A 25,400-nucleotide genomic window follows, 5' to 3' on the forward strand; every position below is an offset into this window, starting at 1 on the left:
CACAGTACATGATTTGTAAATTGGGTCAAGTATTCACTACTTCTGTGGTTTTTGTTCAAGTCTAACAAACGCTGACATATACAGTATGTTAATTTTAAAGACATTTGATGGTACTGTAATTGTATGGGACGATCCATTAGTAAGTACGGTAACTGATGAGTCATTGTAAGGACCAACTTGATTTGAGAATTCAAGGAAAATATCCATGAATGTTGTACAGTGTACTGTAGATGGAAGTTAGAGCTGTGGATTTAGAATTAAGAGGATTCAGTGAGGATCAATTAACCCACAAGTGGATTTCAAATGGGAGCCCCCTGCAGTGCTCAAAATGTCTATGATTTCTACTGCTACTCCATACCGACCTGTCTTGAGTAGATCTGCTTCATATAGCAACAGTGCAGTACTACTGTACATGAGTACAGTACTGCACAGTACTATAACTGTACATATATATATTAAAGTAGTGGGGGTTGACCTTAAAGTAGTCTAACATGCAGCAGGGGGGTGGGGGACAGAGCTAAAATGACATTACCAATTTATAAACTGCCAGGTGCAGTAAATGGGAAAAATTCAGTGTACAGTAATAGTAGAATAAAGAGAGTGAGTATTTTTTCTTGGTGTAAGTACAGTACATTGTATTAAAGACGTACAGTCCTTCCTAATCTACAGTACTCTACATGCACTGACACTACAGTACCAGCATGTCTAAACTACACAGTAAAGTGCTCAGTATAATAATTTGGATTCCACAGTACTCTCCTTTGCCTTGTTTTTTTGTCTTGTCAAAATGTCCGTTATTTTCATAGTTTTAGAACTGCCAAGCCTAGATCTTGGAGTTAATTCATGGTTATGTGGGACAGAAGATTTTGCCTGAAGTACAATTCTTAATTCTTATTTTAACAAATAATACTATTGTAACAGTAAATTTGAAAACATTCCTTTTTTTCTGTGCATTCAAGGATCAATTGGGGTTATAAAGCATCGAATGTTCTACGCACAACTCCATGTATGTTACAGTAAAGGTGTATGCAAATTGATGTTACATTTCACAGTACAGCTATGTACATACAACTGGAAGTCATGCCATAGCACAATTAACAAGTGTCTGAATCAATGTTGACGATATTGGTACCCCAGCTTCCAGCCAACTTTAGAAATTTCCTTCCCCGAGTGTCATCGTGGTAATGACTTTACAAAACCTCAGGGATTAAAACATCTACTTTCTGATAATTTCCCAATGGATGATGAAGTTGAAGTTTAATATGATGAATTTGTTCCCCATGATAGTCAACAGACTACACTGTACAGACATGGTAGTAATTAGGGATAGGCTTCCAGTGGCCAGAATTTAGAGATCGTGTACTGTATACAGCTGTATGTGCTGTACGGTAGTGTTCTCTTACTGTATAGAAACGTACTACTGATGTACAGGTACATGGACTTACAGTATGTTGTGGTTTTGGTATGTTTTTCTGCTTTTGAACAAATGATCAAATGAATTATTAGTCCATTTCATTGGTAAGTCTGTAGAATATGAAGGGAATCACTGATTTGCATAATTTGTTTCTGTTGATGACTTTGTCACCCCACTTTCGTGAATTACAGTAAGTATCATAGTCTTTCATGTGCAATTGGCCCTTTGACCTCAGCAGTCAGCACCTTTAATAAAACTTTGTCTTGCAGTCTTTAATACAAGTTTGTCCTCTTTCTTTAAACACTATTTAAGTCTAGTGCTCTTAAAACTTTCTTGTACTGTCTGACATCACAGGTAATTGCACAATACGCCTTTTCCAGTGATGAATAGAAGAACATAAAAGTTGTTATTTTATACAGTATCTACGAGGGATTTACTGTACAAGCCATGAACTTGGTCCAAGCGAAATCTTCTAGCATAGATTGTTTTCTGAATGTTTAAATTTGCATACATATACTGAAGACAGTGTTCCGTATGTGTATATTGTTGAAATCTCTAATATACATACATACTGGATATGTCAACAAACCGCCTGTTTACGTCCAGTTATCGCTGCAAACTGTAGGCGTGAAACTTCAAGTTACAACATGCTCTAAGTTAGGTATACTATATATTATGTACATTCTGTAAATATATCTATATCTATATATATACTGTTTATTTATCATATTATATATCTTTATTATTGTGCCTGCATAATCATAATAGCTCACTCAATTGACATTACTGTATATAAATGAGCAATCTTTGCTCAGAATATATCAAATCTGTCAACATATTTGACATTTTGAGTGTCTTAATTACAGTCAATGCACAACTTTGCTTATACTAATTATCATACTGCAATGTACAACTTGAATTATGTACATTTTATGATGTTGTGCTGATTGTACATCTAATGTGGTCTGTAGGGAATTAATGGATGCGCTCACGTACAGTAGATCTGTGATTTATCCTGTTTATGGATGTTTAATGTGCAGAATCTGCAATAATCTGCCAAAGTGTACAAATTTGTGAAAGGGTAAGATATAAATTTATAACATTTAAATAGTGGAAGGATAATACAATGGCCAAAAACAAAAACAGGGAAGAGTGATCTCTGACCATCCGTACATTGAAAGAGGAAACAAAACTTTGATCAATTACAGAACTTCATTAACTGTGTGAATTTTCAAAGACATTGTCACAACTATAATATAATACAATGATAAACATTATGATATACTGTATAATAGGGTAAATTCCCGATGTATAACTGTGCAATGCAATGATTAGTGGAAACTCTAACATACTATACATAGTGAGCATACAATCTTTATTAGTACTGATTTCTCGATCCAGCTGCTGAATTATACTCCCAATTGAATTCTATAAAATCCTGTGACCTGTAAAGGTTTTATTTTCTGTTTTATTGCCACCTTTGTTCAATTCCAGGGAAGATAGGTACAGAGCTTACAGTAGATACTGTACTGTACAGTGACTTGTGATTGAATACTGTACTGTAGCTATGGCAATAAACTGCTGACCTCCTAGGGAAAAAATATAATGAGCTGATTGCATTCAAATCATCTGCAATAAAGGCCTTATACATGTATTTAGTATAATTGGCTTATGTACAGTGTCATATTCTTGGCTGCTATATTTAGTTATTTTGTCAATGGAGTGTATTTGCCAAGTCTGAGCCTCAAAGGCAGGTGTATATAGCATGCCTCAAGTCAGCTATTTATTTACATAGCAAAGCAGTTTGTGCCACACTAATAAATAAAAATATGAAGGTGTTAAATTTGGCAATGACAAAATTCTTTTTGGAAATGAAATTTTGTTCAAATTAGTTAGCTAGTGATTTAGTGTACCTGCAAGTTTAAGCTATTAGTATGAGATAATCCTGTATTGTACAAGTGTACAGTACAGTACATGCTTGAGTAGCCTACTGCAACAGTACAGTGCTGTACAAAGCTCAGCTGCGCAGTGTTAAAGAAAGGTGTGGGGCAAGTAATGTGTATGTACTGTATATAGGTCAATACAGTAATATTAATACTTTAGTAGTCATACCAGCAGTAGTCGTACCAGCAAGTGCTGTAAATTAAGGTTATAGAAATCAGTGTTTGGTGTAAATTTGCTCATTATGATTGCATTTTTGTTTACAGGACTGTTGATTTGTGTGCAGTGTGAAGAACTGTACTAGACTAAGTACAGTAGACTACTGTACCTATATGCTCTGCACTCAAATACAGTACTGTATTACAGTATTAAACATGTACGCCCACATAGTACTGTATATAGTAAGGAACAAGTACCCCATGAACACAATGGACCCACCCCCCTTGTTCGTATACAGTAAGAAACAAGTACCCCATGAACACAATGGACCCACCCCCCTTGTTCCTAGAGGCTCAGTCTCATTTCTGTTGATTTATCTGTGAATGCATGCACTCATGTGTGCAGGCAACTGTGTTCTTTGATTTGTATTCATGTACTTCAGAATTGCAAATATTTGCCATGCAACTGGGGTCAATTACTTTATTATAGATCATATAAGAGATATACTGTATGGCATTCATTGTACACTGTCTTTTACATGGAAGTTGTTAAAATGCGTAGCGTTCTTCCTGAATGGTAGATTCGGAAGGATTAAGTGGACGGTGCCCAGAGAGCGGGGGGGGGGGGGCGCTGTGCTAAATCATTCCAATGTGTAGTTTGGTAGATGTGGAAGTGCAGATGTAGAGTGGTGGGAGACAGGTAAGTATCATCGATTGCATATCCCCAAACCAGTAAGTTTTGGGCATATATATGGCATTCATTGGTACACTGTCATTTACTGTAGATGGAAGTGATTTTAAATATTCACATAGAGTATAGCAGATCACACTACACATGCATTTATACACAAAACTAACATTGTTGGATATCCTAGAACTTCTAGTGAATATTTCAAAGATTTACTTCACTACTTTCTTTATACAGCCAGTGTCTGAGGCTGTCTCCATTCTCCATATAGACATATATACATTAAAAGCCCTCGCATTTGGTAACATTTTCAGTACTGTGCCCGCTATTTCCTCCTTCTGGTACATCCAACACTTTTTTCCTCCTTTTGAATCTTCCTCTCAGGAGTAACAGTGTAATCTACAGGTCATATTTTTCTGTGTGCATTTAAGGACTGTACAGAACAGCATTTGCTTCAATGGTGATCACTTTTGAACTGATATTTATCCAAAACAATATTGTCTTCACAAATTACTTTTCACCAAATATGAAGTTGAAGCAAACAAGTGTGTACAGTTCTTAATGACCATACATGTTAACAATGTTTACAGTATACTGTAGTAAAACAATACAGTATTCACCCTGAGAAGTGCTTCTGAGCAAACAGTAATAAAATTAAAAGAGTCCACTTGTTTCTTCATATCTATTTCTGTCACATGCTTCCTCCAAAGTTACAAACCGGCACTCAATTTCCACAATGATATTTTATGTCTGCAAAACACCTAGCTTCTGAAGACAGCATTTTCCTTTGCCTATATAGTTAGCATGGTTTCTATTCAATTATGACCTTGTTTGATTGAAAATTAAGTTTGTGTCAATGAAAGGAGACCAGAAGCTAGGTTGATAGAGTATATAGTTACAGGGATAGATATTGTTTAACATCCTGACGTCAAGAATGTATACTTGTGCTCAGTCAAAGTGGGTGAAATGAGAGTGCACATGAACAGATGATGACATCAACTGTCCAGAGCAAAACTGTCACTTATGGTAAAGGAAGCTAATAGATTTCTCCTGTATATTTAGATATATTTACTGTACACTGTATATATATAACTAGAATGGGAGCAGGGAAGATTTACTTCGCTCCTCGCTTACCTGTCTCCTCACAACCTTAGTACCTGTTCTATACCGTGCCTATAATGTCCATGGTAACCCTCTAACACCGTGCACCCTCCATGACCGGCTCCCCGGTCATTGTCCCTCCTCATTCTACCATCATGCATGCCTACTGTACACGCATTTCTTCGAACGGATTTAGTCCTTACAGTAGCAGAAGTTTCGGGAGTTTTTTCTTCCATTGGATTCTGGATGCCCTAGACGTCCTTTCTATTTTCAATTGTAAATTATCACAGTATGTGTAGGCCTACTCAAACCAGCAACTTTGGGGAATGGTAGAAGCCAACAGATTGAAAAAGTGGGATGATTAAACCTGAAGTGAGTCACAATGTATACAAACGTTATCAGTTTGTAGATCAGGGAGGTAGAATAGCTGCTTTAGAACCAAAAAGACATGTACTGTACTGTGTGGAACTTCAATACTTCGGTCTTGTTTATATCCAGAACCATTCAATGCAGAATTTAATACCTTTACAGCAGATTCAACAACATCACAGGCACAGCCAGAATGTTGCAACCAACCCCAGGTTACAGACTGTACATTTGCAGGTACTTGGAAGTAGTGTTCAGATAGGATTTCATTATCATTTCCAAGTTATCCATAATTTATCCAGTAGTATATAAAGACACAATGGGTATACCATATCCTGTGTGTAACTCATAGAGGCTAAATTTTGAAAAAATGCAGGAAGTCTTCGAGTATCAATTTATATTGAATAGGGAAACGACCTGATTCATTGTCTGCGAGCTACAGTATACTTACAGGGTACAGTAGTATTCACTTTGTTTTCAAGACTCATATCTTGTATACTGTATGTACTGTACAACTTACCAAAGATACACTACATTCTGTATACAGTTATGTATAGTGCATGCGTGTCAAGATCTCAAAGATGTTATAACCTTTAGAGTTAACATTATAACTGTACAGTACAGTACTGAACAATGTACTGTACGGTACGGTGTCATCGTAGATTGTAATCTCGTTTATTTGCACTAAGTGTTCACACACCTTGCATTCATACTCTGAACGTTTGTAACAATATGTGTACTTCCAATCTTATCATACTGTAGGTACATTAACAATCGCAGCTTGATGTGGAGAGACGTTAAAAGGAGGAGATGAGTTATTCCTACTGTATAAAAAGAAATGAAACAGTTAGTAAATTGATGCTTTAAGTAAATGATGCTTCACAAAGACTTTTGGGCCTCTGCCTCATACTCCTCTTCCCATCCCACTCCTCATCCACTTCTCCTCATCTCCCTTCTAGCTTCCCCTCCCTACTCCCTCTTCTACCTCCCCTTCCTTTTCCCCCTCTTCTTCCTCCCGTTCCTTTTCCCCCTACTTTACCCCCCCCCCCATGGTAACAATTACAGTTGGTATTCACGATAAATTAAAGCACACTGTCCTTTAAACACATTTCTTGGTAACGTACTACTGTACAGTAGTACAGTACAGTAGATCTGCAACGACCGTGAGCTCATTCTTTTGATCACATGCACTGGGATCTGTGCATATATAGAATTTACTTTGCTCCTCGCTTACCTGTCTCCCCACAACCTTAGCACTCTCGTTCTACCATGCCTAGAATGAACTGGTAACCCTTTAACACTGTGCGCCCTCTATGACTGACACCTCCGGTCAATGCCCATTCCACCACCCAAAGTTCCTACATTGTTCTATTTTTGTGTGGATTATTTTTCGACTTAATTGATTGGTACGGTTCCTTGGGATTTCATAATTTTTTTTTTAGCTGGGTCTCAATTGGTATTAAAGAAGCAGTTTTGTGTTTGTTCAAATCTTTACATCAAACCTTACAAGGATGTACGTACAGTATCATACAGGATACAATTGCAATTTAAAAACATATATAAGTGTAAATATGACACCATCTTACATCTTCCATGTCTATAATAATAATCTTCATATCAACATCAACTCACGCTTAATGAAGCAAATTGACTCAAAACTTCAAAATGTTTGGGTCCTGCTTTCTTGTCTGACAGGAGGAAACTTGACTATAATCAAGAGCTTTACTGTAATGAACAGCATTTGTTATACTACATGCAAAATAGTATCAAGATAACCATTAAAATCAACCTAAAACTAATAAGCTTACTAAGTATTGTTACTGACATATACACTACACCTTACAGTAGCTGTACTGTTACTGGTGCTTTGTTTAAATTGGGATGGCATATACAGTATGTACAGTATATTGTGGATGTTTTGAAATTCTTATGTTTGCATATATTTCGTCACATCCATTCTTATTCATGTGACACAAAGGATAGTGAAACTCCACGACTTCATTACTCCACATACAGTACTATATGTCTGTTCGTTGGTTCGTTCCAACGCTAGTGCACACTGTAGGCATTACAAAGTTAAAATTAACACCGTATCACAGTTATTTCAAAAACACAACCTTGCCGATCAACGATAACCTTGCATGCTCTCTAAGAAATCTTACATTAAATGCAAAAGTCAGCCATGCAGTATCCTATCAAAATATATATCGCTATACAAGCAAGGTGATATTCAATTGACAGTTTCGGTTGTTCCCATTTTCTTCCAATTTAAAATGAGGTGTCCCCTCCTCCTCCTGATGAAATGCAGTACTAGATGGTGCCTGAGGGTATACATACAGTATAGCACTTGTCACAAATTAAGTGCTTAATGGATCTCGGAAATAGAGCAAAACTTGGTGCAGAAGAAAGAAAACACATACAGTACAGGTAGTACTGTAAATTAAAATTCCAGGGTAGAGTGAATGAGATGGGCATACAGCGTATGTAAATGTACAGTACAGTATGCAGGTCTATGCAGTAGGTAAACAAGGCCTACACTCTATTGAACACATCTCTGCATATAGTGACACATGGAAGGTACAGTAGCTGTGAGAGGTTTTGCTGGTGGTTGATGAGGCATTTGGGTGGTTTCGCTGACAATACAGTACTGCATTGTCTTCAATATCTGCACATGTACAGGTATGTGTGTATGCAGTAGGTTGTAGTGCATCTCAATCTCCAAACCTAACTCTTTCATCAGGATAAACAGTACCGCATAGAATGTGTCGTTGTCAATAGCAACCATTGGGAAGGATAAGACTGAGGGTAATCGCTTGACATTACTGTAGGTCTTATAAATCCCATTATTTATTTGACAGTGCCTGGTTAAATGGTCAAAGGTCAAATCTTGGAAATATGCTCATTTTAGGAGATACACGGGGCAAAGCAAGTAAAGTTTGTCAATATTTTGATATATATGATAGAGCTCTTTTGTGCTTTATAGAGGAAACCAACTCCTGCTTCAATAGGACACCCAGATCTCAAGTTATGAGGGGCCAAAGGTTGGTTTTGATACCTTTCTAGCAATAACATAATTATGTGTGTACATTGTAGCACATTGAGTGCACATCATCAAGTGGAACATAAACTATCAGTCATCCAAGGTCATTCAAGGTTGCTTATGTGCAAAAAACTGCCAACTTATGCTAAATTTTGCAACAATTTCTAGTCATGAAGTCTGACATGGCTGGTATATTAGGACAAGTTGTGAATGAAGTAGGGGCACTTTTCCAAAATAACTGTGATGTGATCCAAGGTCACCAAAGGTCATTTATGGGTCAAAATGTGTATTTTTTACTCAATAACTTGTGAAACTACCACTGACAGGGTTCGACATGGTTGATATTTTGGGACTACAGTAGTTGTGAATGGGGTAAGGGATCATTTCCAAACATAACGGTAATATGATCCAAGGTCAACAAAGGTCAATTACAGTAGGGGTCAAAAACTAGTATTTTTGCAATAACTTGAGAACCGAATGTCCATCAAGGTTGGGAGTTATGCTATTGTAATCCAAAATAGTCAACCTGCATTTGGGTGACCTTTGACCTCCAGTGCCATGATATGTAACAATCGAAATTGTGGATACCTCTAACACTTGGTGTGTGGATTCATAACATTGAGTACAAGACAGGGCTCTAGTTTTTGATGGAGGTGTGTATAGCCACGTACAGTAGACTGACCAGGTGTTATCATGCCATAGTGTTATTGTAACAGCTAGTTCTGGTTATACTAACAAGCAGAAGTCTAGTGCATTGAAGTCATCGAAACCTCAATGCATTTTGCAATCTGGTTTTATAGCCATTTTGAGAATAGTTGAGAAATAGATCTGCAGTACAGTAGTTGTTCTGCTGCGCACAGTACTGTACAGTAGGTACTGTAAAGGTACTGTACAACCGAATTTAATTTAATTTGGTTCTGAAAACTGACGGGCAGACCTGACATGATTTCATATACATTTGTAATGAATAACATGGAAGATTGACTTTTTCCCTTTCTCACATCTAAATTATGAATGGTGAATTGGGTATTTTATAAAGCACAGTCAGCATCTTGTTAAGTATAGTACAGTAGTTTAACTTTGCTTACAAATACATACTGTACATGTAGGTTAATACACAGACTATACTATCCTACTGTAAAGTAGAAGTAGTATTAGTAGTAGTACTGTTGCTGTAGGCTGCTATCTACTCTACAGTAAGTACAGTGTGTTTAAAACTTGTAGTTGCAGTTCAGTGGAAATATCATTTCTACTGTAACTCTGCCTGACAACAGATTATTTTTGGCTAGTCCGTGAAATAGCCAACAGGCGAGAGTACTTGTACAAGTCATGTTTATGCATTTATTTTGAGACAGTAATTAACTATATACTCTGCATGTCTTCAAAACGTGAATGAACGAAAGATGCCTCCGTGTTTCTTCTTTCCATCTACACAATCTGGCTGACCTTGGTCGATCGATCTTTCTTGCGGCATTTTGTGGCTAAAGATAGAGAGAGAAAATTATGTGGGTGAAAAGGGAAAGAAAAAAATGCAAAAAAAACTACTTTGACAAGAAGTCAATGTCTTAAAATGAAAAATCATAAAGGCAGTGCCCTTAAATGGCGTCCAGAATTACGATGCAGTTGTCCTCAATGACAGAATGAGCAAAATCAGTTAAGGACAAACTTGTATTCACAAAAGGTTACAATGGTACAAGGTTATAAATGCTGTTGGTCGCTTGAAGAGAGACAGCTCGTCTGCGTGAGCGCGTATGTTCTTATGCTTGCCAGAGAAGATGAAGTAACAGACTTCTTTATCGTGTTTTCATTTGGAAATCTGTAACTTTCGTTTGCCCGCCCTCTGCACGATAGACCTACAAGTTTGTACCACTCGTTTCCCAAAAATCCTTGGGTTTCTCATCAGTGTACTGTACGTTCTGAGATGGGCAAAGATGTCAAACCTTTTTTCATTATTTTAAACGGACTACCAACCATGAAGAGAAGATTAGTTCTGAAGATGTATAGGGTTGCACAAGAAGATGCAAAGCTTCCAATACTCTGGGTCTTATCTCTGGAACAAGTTACCAGATCACATTCGAACATGCTATAAACTTTCTACTTTCAAAAGTCTACTTAAGACCCATTTTTTCACTTGTTCTTTTGTAAATTAATTTACTTTCTTTGTAAAGCGCTTTGAGCAGTAACTTTTGTTTACTGATTTGGCGCTATATAAGTCTCATTTATTATTATGATTATTATTATGTGCCAAGTACTAGTAACAGTATATTGTCAATGCTGGAGGTGAACCTTTGCCTACTGTAGTAATGCCAAACAACAAAGCCTAAGCTTAAAAGTTAGAGTTCTTTCCAACATTCTTGGCTTTTGGCCATGTTTAATAGTACTGTAAGTGATAGGCTAACAGGAAGAAAGCACAGAATTTGGCAAGTTCTGCAAGGGATTTTTTTAAAACCAGTGCATTACGACAACATGCAGCATCACGAAAGCATACTAATGCTGTGACACACAGGAGAACAAGCAGGAATGAGCCACTTCGCATGGCAATTGAGGTTCAATACAACTTGAAGGCAACAACACATGACATGGGAGTTTTAGCAGCATCTCTCTCTTTGGTTAGATTTATGAGAGCATTCTATTCTTATCCTATTACTGTGTCAGAGTAAAATGTTTGATATTAATACAAAAATTACAAGGGGCAAACTCAATAGTCAATGTGTTCAGTGTTTTTTTTTTCCTTTTCTTTTTTCATGTACATGAATATGTTATGAAACCTCCAGCATCTTACAAAAGAATATGTTGAAATACAATTCTCTACCAAAATTCTCAAACCCTTACCAAAGAAATGTTGAGGTAGCTAGGAATCTCTACCCAAATTCCAAAGCTAGTGCAAACCCTGCATTCTAGACATACAGTACTGCCATGTATGCAACCACTTTTCCTTTGAATCATCACTGTAGACATCCAAATGATTCATATTTATTCTAGAGTCACTGACCTTATATACCTTTTGAAAAAAAGCATGGGTTGAATGCATGAAACATGTAAGCCCTAGGGGGGTCCCAATAGAAAGAGAGTGAAAAGAATCAAAAGAAGAAGAAGAAGAAAGCACCTAGGTGTTGTTATTCTCTGATGCTTTTGTGATAATTTTTAGCTTAATTATATCCCTTTGGGTGAGTGAGCAGAGTAAGACATGGAAGGCCATTTAGGAAGGTGTCCCACTGCATATTGTTTATCCTGTAAAATTTGAAGTGGATTTTGCAGGTTAATAAGATAAGGGCGATGTTGTGAGTCCTCACCAAAGCACGCAAGTATTGAATGAAGGAATCATTTAACTACAGTACTTAGATCTAGAAAAGATTCTTTCACTTACATTATTACGTAGTGTACAGTATATGAGTGATCAAATCTACAAGTCTTTTTTCGTCTGCCTTGATGTTAATGAGAGGTTGTTAATTAAGTCAAGTACTGTAGCTAGGTCTTCATAAGTTTGTGTTGATTTGCATGGCAAGCTCATGTGTCTTACTGTATTTGCAGTAAGTGGGTGTATGGTACTGGAAACTCATTTGCATAATATACCATGTAGTACACATACAGTGACTGAGTGTACGATCAGTCAAACGGTAGTCAAGATTTGAGTTGAAACGAAAAGGGCCGGATTAAAGGTGTGGGAGAATTTGAGGGATTTCCAAATGCTCTTTAAAACAATTGCTTTTAATCAATTATATTTATTTAAGGCTACAAAACCAAAAGTAAGGATATGGAAGGATAAATTAGTGTTTCAAATATTGTTGCATATTGTTTATCCTGTAAAATTTGAAGTGGATTTGCAGGTACTGTAATACGATAAAGGCGATGTCGTGAGTCCTCACCATTTAAGCACGCAAGTATTGAATGAATGAATCATTTAACTACTGTTTGTACGGTAGATCTAGGAAAGATTCTTTCACTTACATTACATTATTATGTAGTGAATACGAGGCTAAGTGATCAAAACTACAATTCTTTTTTCGTCTGCCTTGAAGATAATGAGGTTGTTAATTTAAGTCAAGTACTGTAGCTACAGTAGGTCTTCATAAGTTTGCGTTGATTTGCATGGCAAGCGCTTATGTGTCTTACTGTTTTTGCAGTTAGTGGGTGTATGGTACTTAATTTGCATACTGTACCATGGTACACATACAGTGACAGAGTGTACAATATTTCAGTCTTGAAACGGTAGCCAAGATTTGAGTTTAGACGAAAAGGGCCGGATTAAAGGCCCTGCATGGAGAATTTGAGGGATGTGCAAAACGCTCATGAAAAAAATTGCTTTTAATCAATTATATTTATTTAAGGCTACAAAACCAAATGTAAGGATATGGAAGGATAAATTAGTGTCTTGTTGAATGTTTAGAAAAATCTGTAGAATAGATATATGTAGAAGGGCTTAAAAGATATTGCAGTGAGTTTCAAATACCGGGCACACTGTTGGTACTGAAGGTTAGCTTTAACATTGATTTTGGTACATCTTCAACATGATTTGTCATGTACTGTAGTTCGATCACCAGTGATTTATTCCCAAATTAGTTTGAAATAAACATTGAATGCTATATGTTTCAAAGGTTTAGGACATAGTGCCAGAAATTGGCCAACAAACAGTGTGCAAAAACATACTTTATTATAAAAATCTCATCGGTGTCTCGAGTTTTGGTTTGTCATGAAAGCAATTTTATCAGTTGGACTTTGATACAGTTAGTCCTTTTGATATCGTTCAAAGCTAAATTTAAAGCCCTTAAGTTCTTTGCAGATAGTAGAAATGTCCTGTGATGATATAATTTGCACATGTGCTTCAAATTGTGGTTTGTACGGAATAAAGAAGTTTCTCGTTTTTGGTGATGAAATGTTGAGAATATACTGTAGGATGAAAATAAATTACTTGCTCGTTATAATTAAGGAAAATTAAGGAGGCCACTTGTGTTAGTTTAATTAGTTGCAATAGTTATTACAAGTGATACTGGGTAGACTTTGTAAATTGGTGGGGGAAAAATGGAAAATGGGGTTTAACCAATGTAAAAGGAAGTAAGTGTACAATAGGATATTGACCTTAAATAAACTCAGCTACCCAGGGAGAGCTAGTCCATGCAGTGTCTGAAGCTTATCTCACCATTGTGTGATAGTTAATTATTAACTTATACTTAAGACTATGGTAGAAGCCATGGAGTGTACTGTTGTACCACAATTGCTGTAAGATAGAAGAACAGAAAAAAGGTGATATCCCCTGGGTTAATACCTGGACAGAATGACGGTCACAAGCTACCAGTTCATGTTTGATAATGTACCTTGGGACGAAGGAGTTGATTGTCTAGACTCTAGTCTACTCATCAATCAATTCACTCGATCAGTGAATTGTTTGATTAAATGCATGAAAGGATGACTGACATGAAACCAAGCACAATGACTTACATCCATTTTGTTTGATCTGATGAATATAAGTTTGATAAAATTTAAACTCTTGAGAAGGAAGTTCTCAAGAGTACTGAGAGAGATTGAAATTATAGCAAGCAATTTTAGAACAGAGACACCTCTTGTACCATACATACTATACCTACATAGTGCATGTAAATAGTGGACCTGTGGCAGCTCTTACATTTACTAGAGCTAGAGTTCACAGTTCTAGTACCACAGTACATGTACAGAATGTACCAACCAACATACTGTACTGTGGTGCACAGTAAGACCTGCAGTGCAGGAGCTTAACATCTTTCATAAATTGGAAAACTATGTACACATACTCCACCTATTTACTTTGCTGTTCTCTTATCTGTCTGTATCTTAACATGCCCTTTCCTATCTGCACATTTACCTATTAACCAATGTTGGAATGTTTTAGCAATGTACTGTACATGTGCCCCTACTGTACTTCTGGGGCACTGCCCAAACAGCCCAGTAACTCCTTCATTAGTTTTTTCATAGAAAGCCCACTTAACCCTTCATTTTTTTTGTTTTTTGTTTTTTTGTAGATGTCAAATTAAATCCGAAACTGACATTAAAAAAAGTTGCTCACACAAGTACTGTATGTCATAACATATATGTACTATATGCCATATGAGACCAGGGGCCAAATCTTGTATTCAGCTGTGAAGGTGCTTTCAACAAGTACCTGTACCTGTATGTGGAAAAAAAAAATTGACAACCTGCAATTTAGTATGTACAGTGTGCCATACAGGTATATATACTGTACTGTATACAGGTATTATGTAACTCTGTACAAATGCTTGATGATATATGGCTAGAGTTATTGGCATCAATACAGTAGTTGTGATCCATGTGTTTTTGCTATAGCTACCTATACCAAAGGAATGCATTGGTGTCATAATGAACAGTGTGTACCATCATAGAAGTACAGTATTACCCTGTCATGGGTAATACCTTCATACATACTATAGTACCATCAGAGTTATTTACATCTCCAATAAAGCTGGTCTGTGTCTTGTGTAATTGCTTGCAACTGTGCTTGGAGGAAAGTAGCTTGATTGACCAGCAACTGTTTCTAAAACTGTCTAGCAACAAAAGAGCCACTAACTTGAGGAGTGGTTTAAATTCAGTTTTCCAAACTAAACAAATACTACGGTGGAAGTTGCTAAATTGGGTGAAAATTATATTGAGGATATCCAATATTGAGCTGCCAAATGTATACTGTAAATTTAGCTGCTAAAATATGTTCACCCATGTGTTACTGATACCATAGAATCACATTTAAATCATACTTCATCTTGACCATACTGTACAGTACTCCAGGAGAGTATAGTGCACTCAAATGGCTACTGCAATGTACCATATTGTAGATGTACAAACAGCTTATTATTAAAGCAGTAACTACAGTAGGGATTAAACAGTCATGGCTGATAAGTACTGTAGCTATCAAATCCATTTCCATGCAATTTATATACATGTACCTATAACTTATGTAACTTTATATGTATAACATATACTGTACTTCAATGCCAAATACAAAGTTTAGAAAGTTGGTTATTCAAATTCAGGACACTTCAAATGGCCCTCACTGTCCATATGTTCCTAAATTTTTATGGATTTTAGTTTTTTTTTTGGGCTCAGTGAGTCAGTGAAATATTAATCCATGAGTTTATGTATTAAGGCTTACGTATATATGCAATATGTCTAGTAACATGCAGTCAATGGAAAGTTCTCTTAACTTAAAAGTCGTAAGTATGTGTTGTTTGCAATATATGCTAATAATACATATCAGTACCTACATACTAACAGTAATCATGAAAGGGACATTTTGTGTAGTAGTTGTGCGAAGATGGTTTTGCCCATTGCTCGCAAACATACTGTACATCCAACCTACAGTAGGTAATTTATTGAATTATGGGAGTTCCATGTTGGATCCTGATCAAGTGTATTAAAGCAGATCTGTACAGTATGATATGTCACAACCACCTCATGCACGCCATAGTCGCCATTGCTGTAAAGATAATTATAGCCAATTTGTTTAGGTCTCTGAGGAGTTGTTTTAGATATCACCGATACTTACTTAAAAATTTTCATTTTGCAGTGTATTGATCGGTGCTCCTAGAGGGAATTCTGAGCATCAACGAACCCTTACAAGGCCTGGAAAAGTCTACAGGTGTAGCTCTGCTGACACAATGTGCGATCAATTGGAACTTGACACAATGGGTAAGAGAATTTTGAGATTTTTATGTCATTATACTGTATATGGTTGTGATACTGTAATTCCTTCCTCACTAACCTGTCTCCCCACAACCTTAGCACCTCGTTCTACCGTGCCTAGAATGAACTGGTAATCTTTTAACACTGTGCACCCACTTTGGAATTTCAGGTGCATCTTTTACTTCTTGCTGTATACAGTACCTATAGGATAATGACATGTATTCCGACTTGGATTTCATCCCACTCGAATATCTGCCAGTCCCAATGACACACGGTATCGCACTGTATAAAAATATTGAGTGTATAACAGTCATTTTTTATAGGAGGAAACAAATTTCTTTCTTTGTGATTTGTAGACGAAATTTAGAGTTAGCCTACCATATAATTGCAGCATGCAATGAAGGCCTTTACTGTGCCTCATCAACAGATGATGAGTTCCTTTCTACTGTATTGGTCAAGCAACCAATAAGAATACGGGAGGACGTAGCACATTTGCCAATTTTCAAATAAGACTGTCTTTATTTTATCTTAAACATATCTTAGGAAATGAGGATATGCCAGGAAGAATAGATTTCAAAAATAACCAATGGTTGGGTGTGTCCCTCTCAACTGAAAGTAAAGATGAAGGTCTGATCTCGGTGAGTATTACTGTCATCATTAACCTGTAGATCAGGGGATCTCGACTGCCGGCCCAGGGGCCAAGTCTTTGGAATTTTCCTTTCCATTTCTGTATTGAATTTGTGATTTATAAACAAACATTGTATGTATATATACACTTTGAAACAATATGACATCTCTGAGTAACTTAAAGGAAACAGCCGTTACTAATATTATACAGACATCGATCTTAACAGATTACAATGAGGAAATGCACCAGTTACCATCAAAATAAGTTGTGAAGATTTGGATAGTAACATAAAGCATGCTAAACATGTTGTTTATCATTTCATTTCTCGTGTAAGTTTCTGTGAGAGCTAGAGTACAGCATTTGTCAACTGCAATTAGAGGTAAAATTTAAAGATATAAAACAAATAATGAATTCCTTTGCTCTTCCATTCAGTTGAAAGATTAAATATTTTCATGTATGTGGAGTTTTAACAATTGTATGTAAACTCACACATCTCCCTCCCACCCACCTCCAAGTATCATGTTTATAGAAAGAAAAAAGAGAAAAACAGAAGGAATTATCTCATTAGGATAAACATGTTTGGCATCTAGAGACTCCGCTATTTCAATCTTCAGGACATTTTGGTAGTGAGCTAGTGCCTGCAGGTAGAATGGTTAATCATGTGCGTTGATTTAGGAACTGACTTTCATACCGCCTGGATCAGTCCATTACCGTTCCTGTTTCCCTGTAAGTAAGTGGTGGGCCTTTTTGTTGCTTCCTGTCCAAACTTTGTATCATCAAGCATACTTTTGATAGTCTCATGTAACAGAGATCTCAATCTTCTACCCTACCCACGCAGGCATGTGGACATCGATATGCCAACGACTATTTCGTTGGCAGGGAAACTGATTTTGACAAGAATGACCGCTATCCAATCGGGGTCTGTTACAACTTCAGGATAGGAATTCTTGGACTTATTGATCTTGAAAAGACGTTTCCTTGCTTGGATGGTAAGTTTGATGGCAATTTGATTAAAAAACTGTACTTCTTAACAGCTGGACTTGCTTGTGATGGGTGGGGGGGGGGGAGTGGTTGTAAATTTGGTAGAACATAGAGGTGGGTGCAGGGACTGATTTATTTGTAATGTAGCACAGCAAAATGCCATGCAAGATGGGCAAATTGCTACACAAATTGTGAAGAGTTGGTTCCCAAGTAACAGTTCCCTGATATACAGTAACATTCTGCAAGACACATGTATGTTCCAGAATAAGTAAACTATTTGAAAGCTTGTTCTACATACATACTGTCACAGCAGGTGACAACTGGGAGCTAGGGTCTTCACTCTGGTTATTTGTTCTGAAAGGTGCTTGACCAATGCACCTTAGAGTCCTAAGGCTTGCAAACACAAGCAACATTTTTTATTTTTGTCTGTCACATGATAAATCTTGACATTCAAGGTTACTGACAATACTTTTCTATCAGCTTATCTTTAAAAATTTGTAGATTTTATGCACAGGATTTTGACAGGTCTTTGGGAATCGAGCCATCCATACATCTACACTGTACAGTATGGCATGCAGATCTCCCTAATTAGATTCATAGATTTTTGTTTTGCAGACGTCCTTAAGATAAGTCAGCTGTTAGATTAACCTACAGTAACCCTCCGACCGTTCAGGCGGAATCGATGAACTTCGGTACAAATTTTGCTTGAAATCTTTCTACCCATTGGGTTGTTACAATTTCCTTAAGAGATTGAACTTTTTGACGAGGTGAATGCCCAGAAAATCATGCCACATTTTCCGTATTTTGTGCCAGAAATTGGGGAATGTTAAGATACATTACACAGAGGTTTGTCAGGAAATGTCTTCAGGGTATTGGTGGATCATGATCACTTTAGCTTTGGGCAAGGCTTTCTAATTTCCTTCAAATATTTTACAGCTCCCATTCTGCAATTTTTTTTGTTGCTTTTGTCGTTTGATGTCTTGCATGTACCCGGGACATCATGTTGCACTCGTTAGGCGGTCTGAAAGCAAAAGGTTCACAACAGGCCTCAATGGCCTCATATGTAAACATGACGTATGCGGTTCAATATTGCACATACACTTGTGTGTAAATACGATGCTGATTTGCAAAGTGTGTGACTTGTGAGAACTATTGTACAGTAGGTGTGAGGGCATTGTGGACTTGAAATTGAAATTTATATGAACTCACCAGAATGGTGTAAACAGGAGGATTGAATGTATATTATCTCAAAATAACTTTGTGGATACAACGAAATTGAGTTCCCTGAACTAGAAAAACCTGTGTGATCACTCGCACAAAATCTTTTCCAGGCCTTGCGTTGCTGTCGCTTCTACAGTATGTACTGCACTGTAATATCTAATATTTACATGACTCACAGCTTATGTTTTAAAGCAGTGTGATGTGCCTTGACGTCTGTGAGGTTTGCCTACGAATCTATGTTTCGAATCGCATTTCGCAATGCAGTTTGTTAGTATATTTGGTTACAGAGGAAGTTCATTTCGAATAATGAAATAGTGAGAAGAAAAGAAAAGGAAAAGAAGAATTTTCAAACATTTCAGTGTTATAGATTGATGTTTGATGATAATTGCAAAATGTATCTTGGTAAACAAAATATTCAGTCTAAATTAATTTTTATGAAAATGTCAGTGCATGTACAGAACAAAAAACAATTGGCGCTAAATTCAAAAGGCTGCTGTAACTAAAGCTCTGGTTCTCAGTTGTCCAAAGTCATGGTCCGCAGATTGTATAATAATCAGTTTGTCAGATGAAGCATGTTGCGTTAATGGCAAGTACTGTAGGAGTCATCCCTCCACTCACCTCCCTCATCTCGCCCCCCCTTCCTCCCTCCCATCCTTGCTTAATCTACCAGTACCTGTGCCCTCCCTCATCAAGACAGTTACTTCTTACAGTACCTACCTAGATCCACAGCATGCCAAGTGGCACATAAGGCTTACAAGTACCAAGCGTCTCCATCCTGTACCAGAAAACAGCTGTTTTCTGGCAAAATTTGAGTCTATGTCCAGGATTCCCAACCAGCACTGCTACCGTTCCATTTCACACTGTGCGTGGCCATTACTGTATGTCTTCAGCCTAGCTCACCGCCTCTGTTCTTCTGGTGGTCAAGTCAGTGCTGTACTGCAGTTCCTGTATCTTCTGTACAGACAGTTGAAATTTGAAAGTATAATTTATAGCCTAAATGAAGTTGATTTTGCAAATATTTTGCAATTTTGTTTTTTGGGAAATTTTGCAAAAAAAAAAAAAAAATGCAATTAAATTGAACTGAATTTTGGGAAAGTATACATATGAACAAGTAGAGTACAGTAGTTAGGGTTACAGTAGTTAATGTTATGATATTATTTTTGTCTGTTTGTAGGTGACCAGTGGCGTGGGGACACAAGATGGCTATCTTGGTGTCAGGCTGGCCTAGACAGTGCCTTCACAAACAAAGGGGAGATGGCTCTGTATGGTGCACCCGGAGCTTACAACAGCACAGGTGAGTATTTGAAAATGTTACCCCTGTCTTATCTCCAGCTGGATGAAGGGAAGCTTTGACTTCTGATGGGAATTTGGTTTAATTTAAGGTAATAAATGACCTCATCCAATGGAGATATTTGGCCCTCATTTTAGTATTCATAAAATATACAGTGGATTAGTTATCATGTGTTATCAACCACACAAATGGGTATCAAAGCAGCAACGGCATTAACAGAATATGAATTTTATAAATCTTAATTATATTACTATTATCAATACACTTATCTTTTAAAATTTCAAGATATTTGGGCTGTCGTTGAGGCATACATCCCTATCTGTCTCTTGATCCTCCCTCACAATCTCTCTCTGAGAGAGTATTCATAAATGCACATTTCCTGTAATTTTATGTAGACTAAAATGAAACAAATACAAAGAAACGGAAGCAAATCAAAGGAAGAAGGAAAAATATAAGAACAGTACTTCAAATGTAGTATTGGCATATGGGATCCTCTTCATACTAGAAGTAGTAGTACTGTAGTGGAATAAAATAGATTTGCATTATGTGATTGGGAGAAAGTAATAAGTCAATTTTGCAGCTGTGGATGAATATATTTTCTTGAAAACACAAACTGATAGGATGCTGCATGGTAATTAGATCTTCTGCAGACTGGTGGTATACATAGCTTCAACTGTAATGGATCTCATTTTGTTTACACCTAGCAGAGCTGTTAGCCTAATCTTGTGTGCCATGCGATATCTTCCGTGAGATCTCTTTGAAATGAAATGGTTCTGCCACATGAATGCAAACATTTCTACTTTCTACTACTACCACAGTAGCTTATAAATGTTGTCTATAATAAGAGGGAAGAAAAAAAAACTGTTTGGAAACATAGGAGTTAGATTAAGCTCTGCTCCAGGTGGAAAAACAGAAGTATGTGGTTTCCGGATCAACTTGTCAATTTTCAGACGAGCAGTAAAATGTCATTTTGGCGGTACTACGTATGTAGCATCTTGGAATAATGAAGTAGTAAAGGATGTCAACGTGGCTATTTTTATTATCAGCTGCTCTTGGGTTCTGTTAAGAGATGATTTGGTAAAGACTAACAATGTTTGTAGACATTAAAAAACTGATAGGTTGACATATACTGTATGGGGGAAAAAAGTCTGTGTTGCCATAAATTGAAAAACAATAGCTGCACTTCTGGAACGATGAAGAAGGAAGTCTTTGCACATCAATGTCAATCTTTGGCAATGTAGAACATATATATGTTTTGCTGTTAGATCTTTATGTTAAGATATTCAGCTAGCCTAACACACTATTGGTATAAGAAACACCAGGCCTAGTTACTTAGGTGCCCAACATAAGTTATTAATCACTCGAATGTACTATTGATTGGTATTCAAATGGCTGATCAATAGATATCACTATTTGTGTGTTTTGTAGAGATAAACCTTAACGACTTGGTTAATAACAAAGCTACTTTCAGTTCATCTTTACTATTCCATTGTTTTCTTCTACCTTTAGTTTACTGCCTAAGTTTGCATAGCAGGATAATAATTTTTTTTCAGCAAGTGGGCCCTAGAAATATGTCAGCATCCAAACTTAAGGCAAAGCTTACTGTCTATAAAAAGTTTTGAAGTTCTTAATTTTACAGGTTTAAAGTATACTAGCTGTCATTAATTAAATTCCAAAAGCTTAATTTAATCAATGAACATATAACACAAAGATTTTATTCCACTGATCACAATTTTAGTTTGCAATCTATATCTTAGGTTATAGGAATAGACATATCACTGTTACTTTCAATGTTAATGAAAGACATGAACATACTGTCAATCTACGTTGTTTTGATTTATTCCAGGAACCGTTGTGTCGTATAGTACTTCATTTGAATACCCGGAGCCGGAAGTATTCACAGATGAAACAGAGTATGAAACTGACTACACTGGTGAGTATTATTTGAAGAAGATACAAAAAGAGATGAATAGAAAAAAAAGGTGTTAACTTAATTTGGTAATTGCAGAAGTGTTCAACTGCAACCTGATACATTCGTCAGCAGTATGTGGCTCTCATTGGAGATTGTTGGACTTGGAAGTGACACAGTTGGATTTTGGATGACCTATTGACTAGGAGTATAGTCAGTGAAGTCAACTTGTGCTAGAGGATGGCTGAAAGCATGAAGGTAGTTTTGATATGTTGTAAACAGTTAAAAACTAAGGGTGTGACCTGACGGATATTTCGCTAACCGTTTAACCGGATCGCCGCCGGTCGGTTAAAAGTTTAAACGCCGTTTCCCGATCGCGGCTTTTTTCGACGCACCGTCACTCGACTATTAATGAAAATAGGACATTATGAGTACAATAATTAAGGGTTTTTTCCAACAGGTAGCAATTCAGGCAACAAGATGACGATCAATGTATTTTAATTACTAATTAGGCTCAATAATAATTGCAAACATTTCGTGTAATAATTGCTGAAAAGAATAACGCACATGATCAGTATTCGTGGTCTTCAGAAGTTCAGATCACTAAATTTATATAACTCGGCCTTCGGCAACATCGTAACTTTTGAAAAACACAATATATTTGTCTATCTATCACAAGATTTTGTCAAGGTCGCATAATATTTGAACGACCACTAACGTTGCTCTGTTTTTGGAAGAAGGAACATTGTTTGGTTAATTTTTTAGAATTAATGTGACAATGGATAACTATCTGAGCAAAATTAGAGACGAACTGAAAACCTTGAAACCTTGATATCTCAAGGTAGGAATCATGGATACTTCTCATGCTTGGTGTGTGGATGCATCACATTTAGTACAAGACCTGTATTGTTTTTAAGTTTTTGGTGGAGGTGTGTGTATTATCACGTACTGTAGACTGACCTGTGTTTATCATGCCATAGTGTTTTATACATCATAGAAGTGGTTAAGGACATTTATATGATAAGAGTTATTTCTGGTGTACAAGTAGAAGTCTAGTGTAATGAAGATATTGAAACCTCAATGCATTTTGCAATATGGTTAAAATATTTCATCATTTGGCAAGAAATATTCAAATTTAGATAACAGTGTACAGTATGTGACAGGAAGTTTAAGGTATAAGGTGAACCATGTGACCTAATCTCCTTTTGTAATTTGTTTAATATGCTTATTATAAATAGTAGTAGACTTGCTACCTTGTTGGATTCTTCTTTTAAAAAGCAAAGTATTGTTTTAATGACATCTTTTTCTATTTTGATTTCTATGTATGAACTGCTCTATTAAAGTATTACTTCCTTTTCGCACTGTTTTTGTTAGGTTAATACTGTAGCTTCGCTCCATTTGCAACAGCAAGCAAATTGTCTCTGATACCTAAGCTCACTGACTCAGTAGGACATGTAAAACATCATGACCAATGAATACATAATTGTCTTCATTACAAGTGGACACAAAATCCATACAAATTTGTACCAAGCTGCATTTGAAACCAGTGAGACAATTCATGATGATTTTTTGCATCTTTTTTTCCTCCTATCTACATCCTGCATAACAATTAAAGTACAGTACCTAAACTTGCCTCAAATTTCTTCAACTTGATGTTAAAAGCTCAGGCTTGCGCTACTTTAGGTCGCACGCAACCTCTTCATCTCTAGAATTTCTCTCTACAGCCCGTGGTCTTCCTCCTCCTTGAACCAATTTGCAGATCTTTCATTTCTCTCTTTTTGTGCTTCTTCGGAAGTGATCTTAGACCTTCATTGATCATTTAGAGATATAAACATACAAGTACATTAAGCCTCAATTTCTGTCTTTTGAAATACCCAGATATATAAAAAAGGAACCCTCTCCTTCTCGCCTCTCAACTCGATCAGGTTTTATTAACAATTTCTCCGGCTATGTAAGACACCTCCATATTTTTCCTGCCATTAGGGGGATATACATTGACAGCTAAAAGACTCTTTATTGTAAATATTTATCTGGATTTTCTTTCCCAGGGGTGAGATTAAACCTTTTAAATGTGCCTGTATGAAAAACAAAAGTATGCTTATTTATTACATGACAGATACACTAACAGGTATCTTGTCATATTCTGTCCTTCAGAACAACTATTTACTTAAAGCAATGAAAAAGTTTTTCTGGGGGCCAATTCTTGGACCTTGAAAATGCATTTTCCCCCTACAAAAGCTTTTAGCAATGTAATGCTGATATATTAATACTAATGCATATGGACACATCTTTGCATTTTTATACTGTTGCTATTGAAAAGGATTGTGTGGTGCAAGACAAATAATTCCCATTGGACTTGTTGAAAGTAATAACTGTGAATGCCTTTTGTTACTTTTGCATACAGTACTGTGGACATACTGGATAAGGCATGTGTATAATGATGGGTGAAGTGGTTGGGGTGGGGGGGGGGAGTAAAGAGGGTTGCAGGGAGGGGGAAGCCAGGGGGTCTAAAAACCTAACATGTTTTAAAGTGAATCCATCATGAGCCTCTAGAATTCTTCCTGTTTCTTTCTTTTAACTTATCCAGAAAAACTTTATACAGAAACCTTGTTTTGTACTTAATTACATACAGTAATTGCCCGAACTATAAACAACAGATAATCATAAATTATAACTCTTACTCTATATTTGGAGGCATTATCAAACCTACAGTACCGCTCACATAAAATCGGCCGTGGCATCGTGTATCGTGACAAAATATGAGGAGACTCGAGGAGTCTATCGTGATATCGTTTCCATTACGCCTATAGCAAGTACCTAACGTGATATCGTGCGTCGCATCGTGGTCGTAATATCGTGATAGTGTGTGCATCATTTCACTGGCACTGTATACTATCGTAATGTTATCGTTATAGCGTGAATCACGTTGCAGAACGATCGATCGTTTCATCGTGATTTGAAAGAATTGGGGTAGGCTTCTTCCCGCAGTAGATGAAA

The 25,400-nt window shown here is 36.7% G+C and overlaps 1 protein-coding gene across 2 annotated transcripts in view; it reads left to right on the forward strand.

Annotated features, from left to right (window-relative positions):
* LOC139958895 (integrin alpha-9-like) overlaps nt 1-25,400 on the forward strand; it is a 96,058-nt gene that overhangs the window by 14,233 nt on the left and 56,425 nt on the right. For both annotated transcript variants that reach the window (XM_071956319.1, XM_071956318.1), the window contains exons 2-6: nt 16,258-16,379; nt 16,917-17,011; nt 17,840-17,990; nt 20,378-20,497; nt 22,341-22,427. In XM_071956319.1, coding sequence (XP_071812420.1) covers nt 16,258-16,379; nt 16,917-17,011; nt 17,840-17,990; nt 20,378-20,497; nt 22,341-22,427 — 575 coding nt within the window. The remainder of the gene's footprint in view (nt 1-16,257; nt 16,380-16,916; nt 17,012-17,839; nt 17,991-20,377; nt 20,498-22,340; nt 22,428-25,400) is intronic.

This window comes from Apostichopus japonicus, chromosome 18, assembly GCF_037975245.1.
Source record: "Apostichopus japonicus isolate 1M-3 chromosome 18, ASM3797524v1, whole genome shotgun sequence".
NCBI lineage: Eukaryota > Metazoa > Echinodermata > Holothuroidea > Aspidochirotida > Stichopodidae > Apostichopus > Apostichopus japonicus.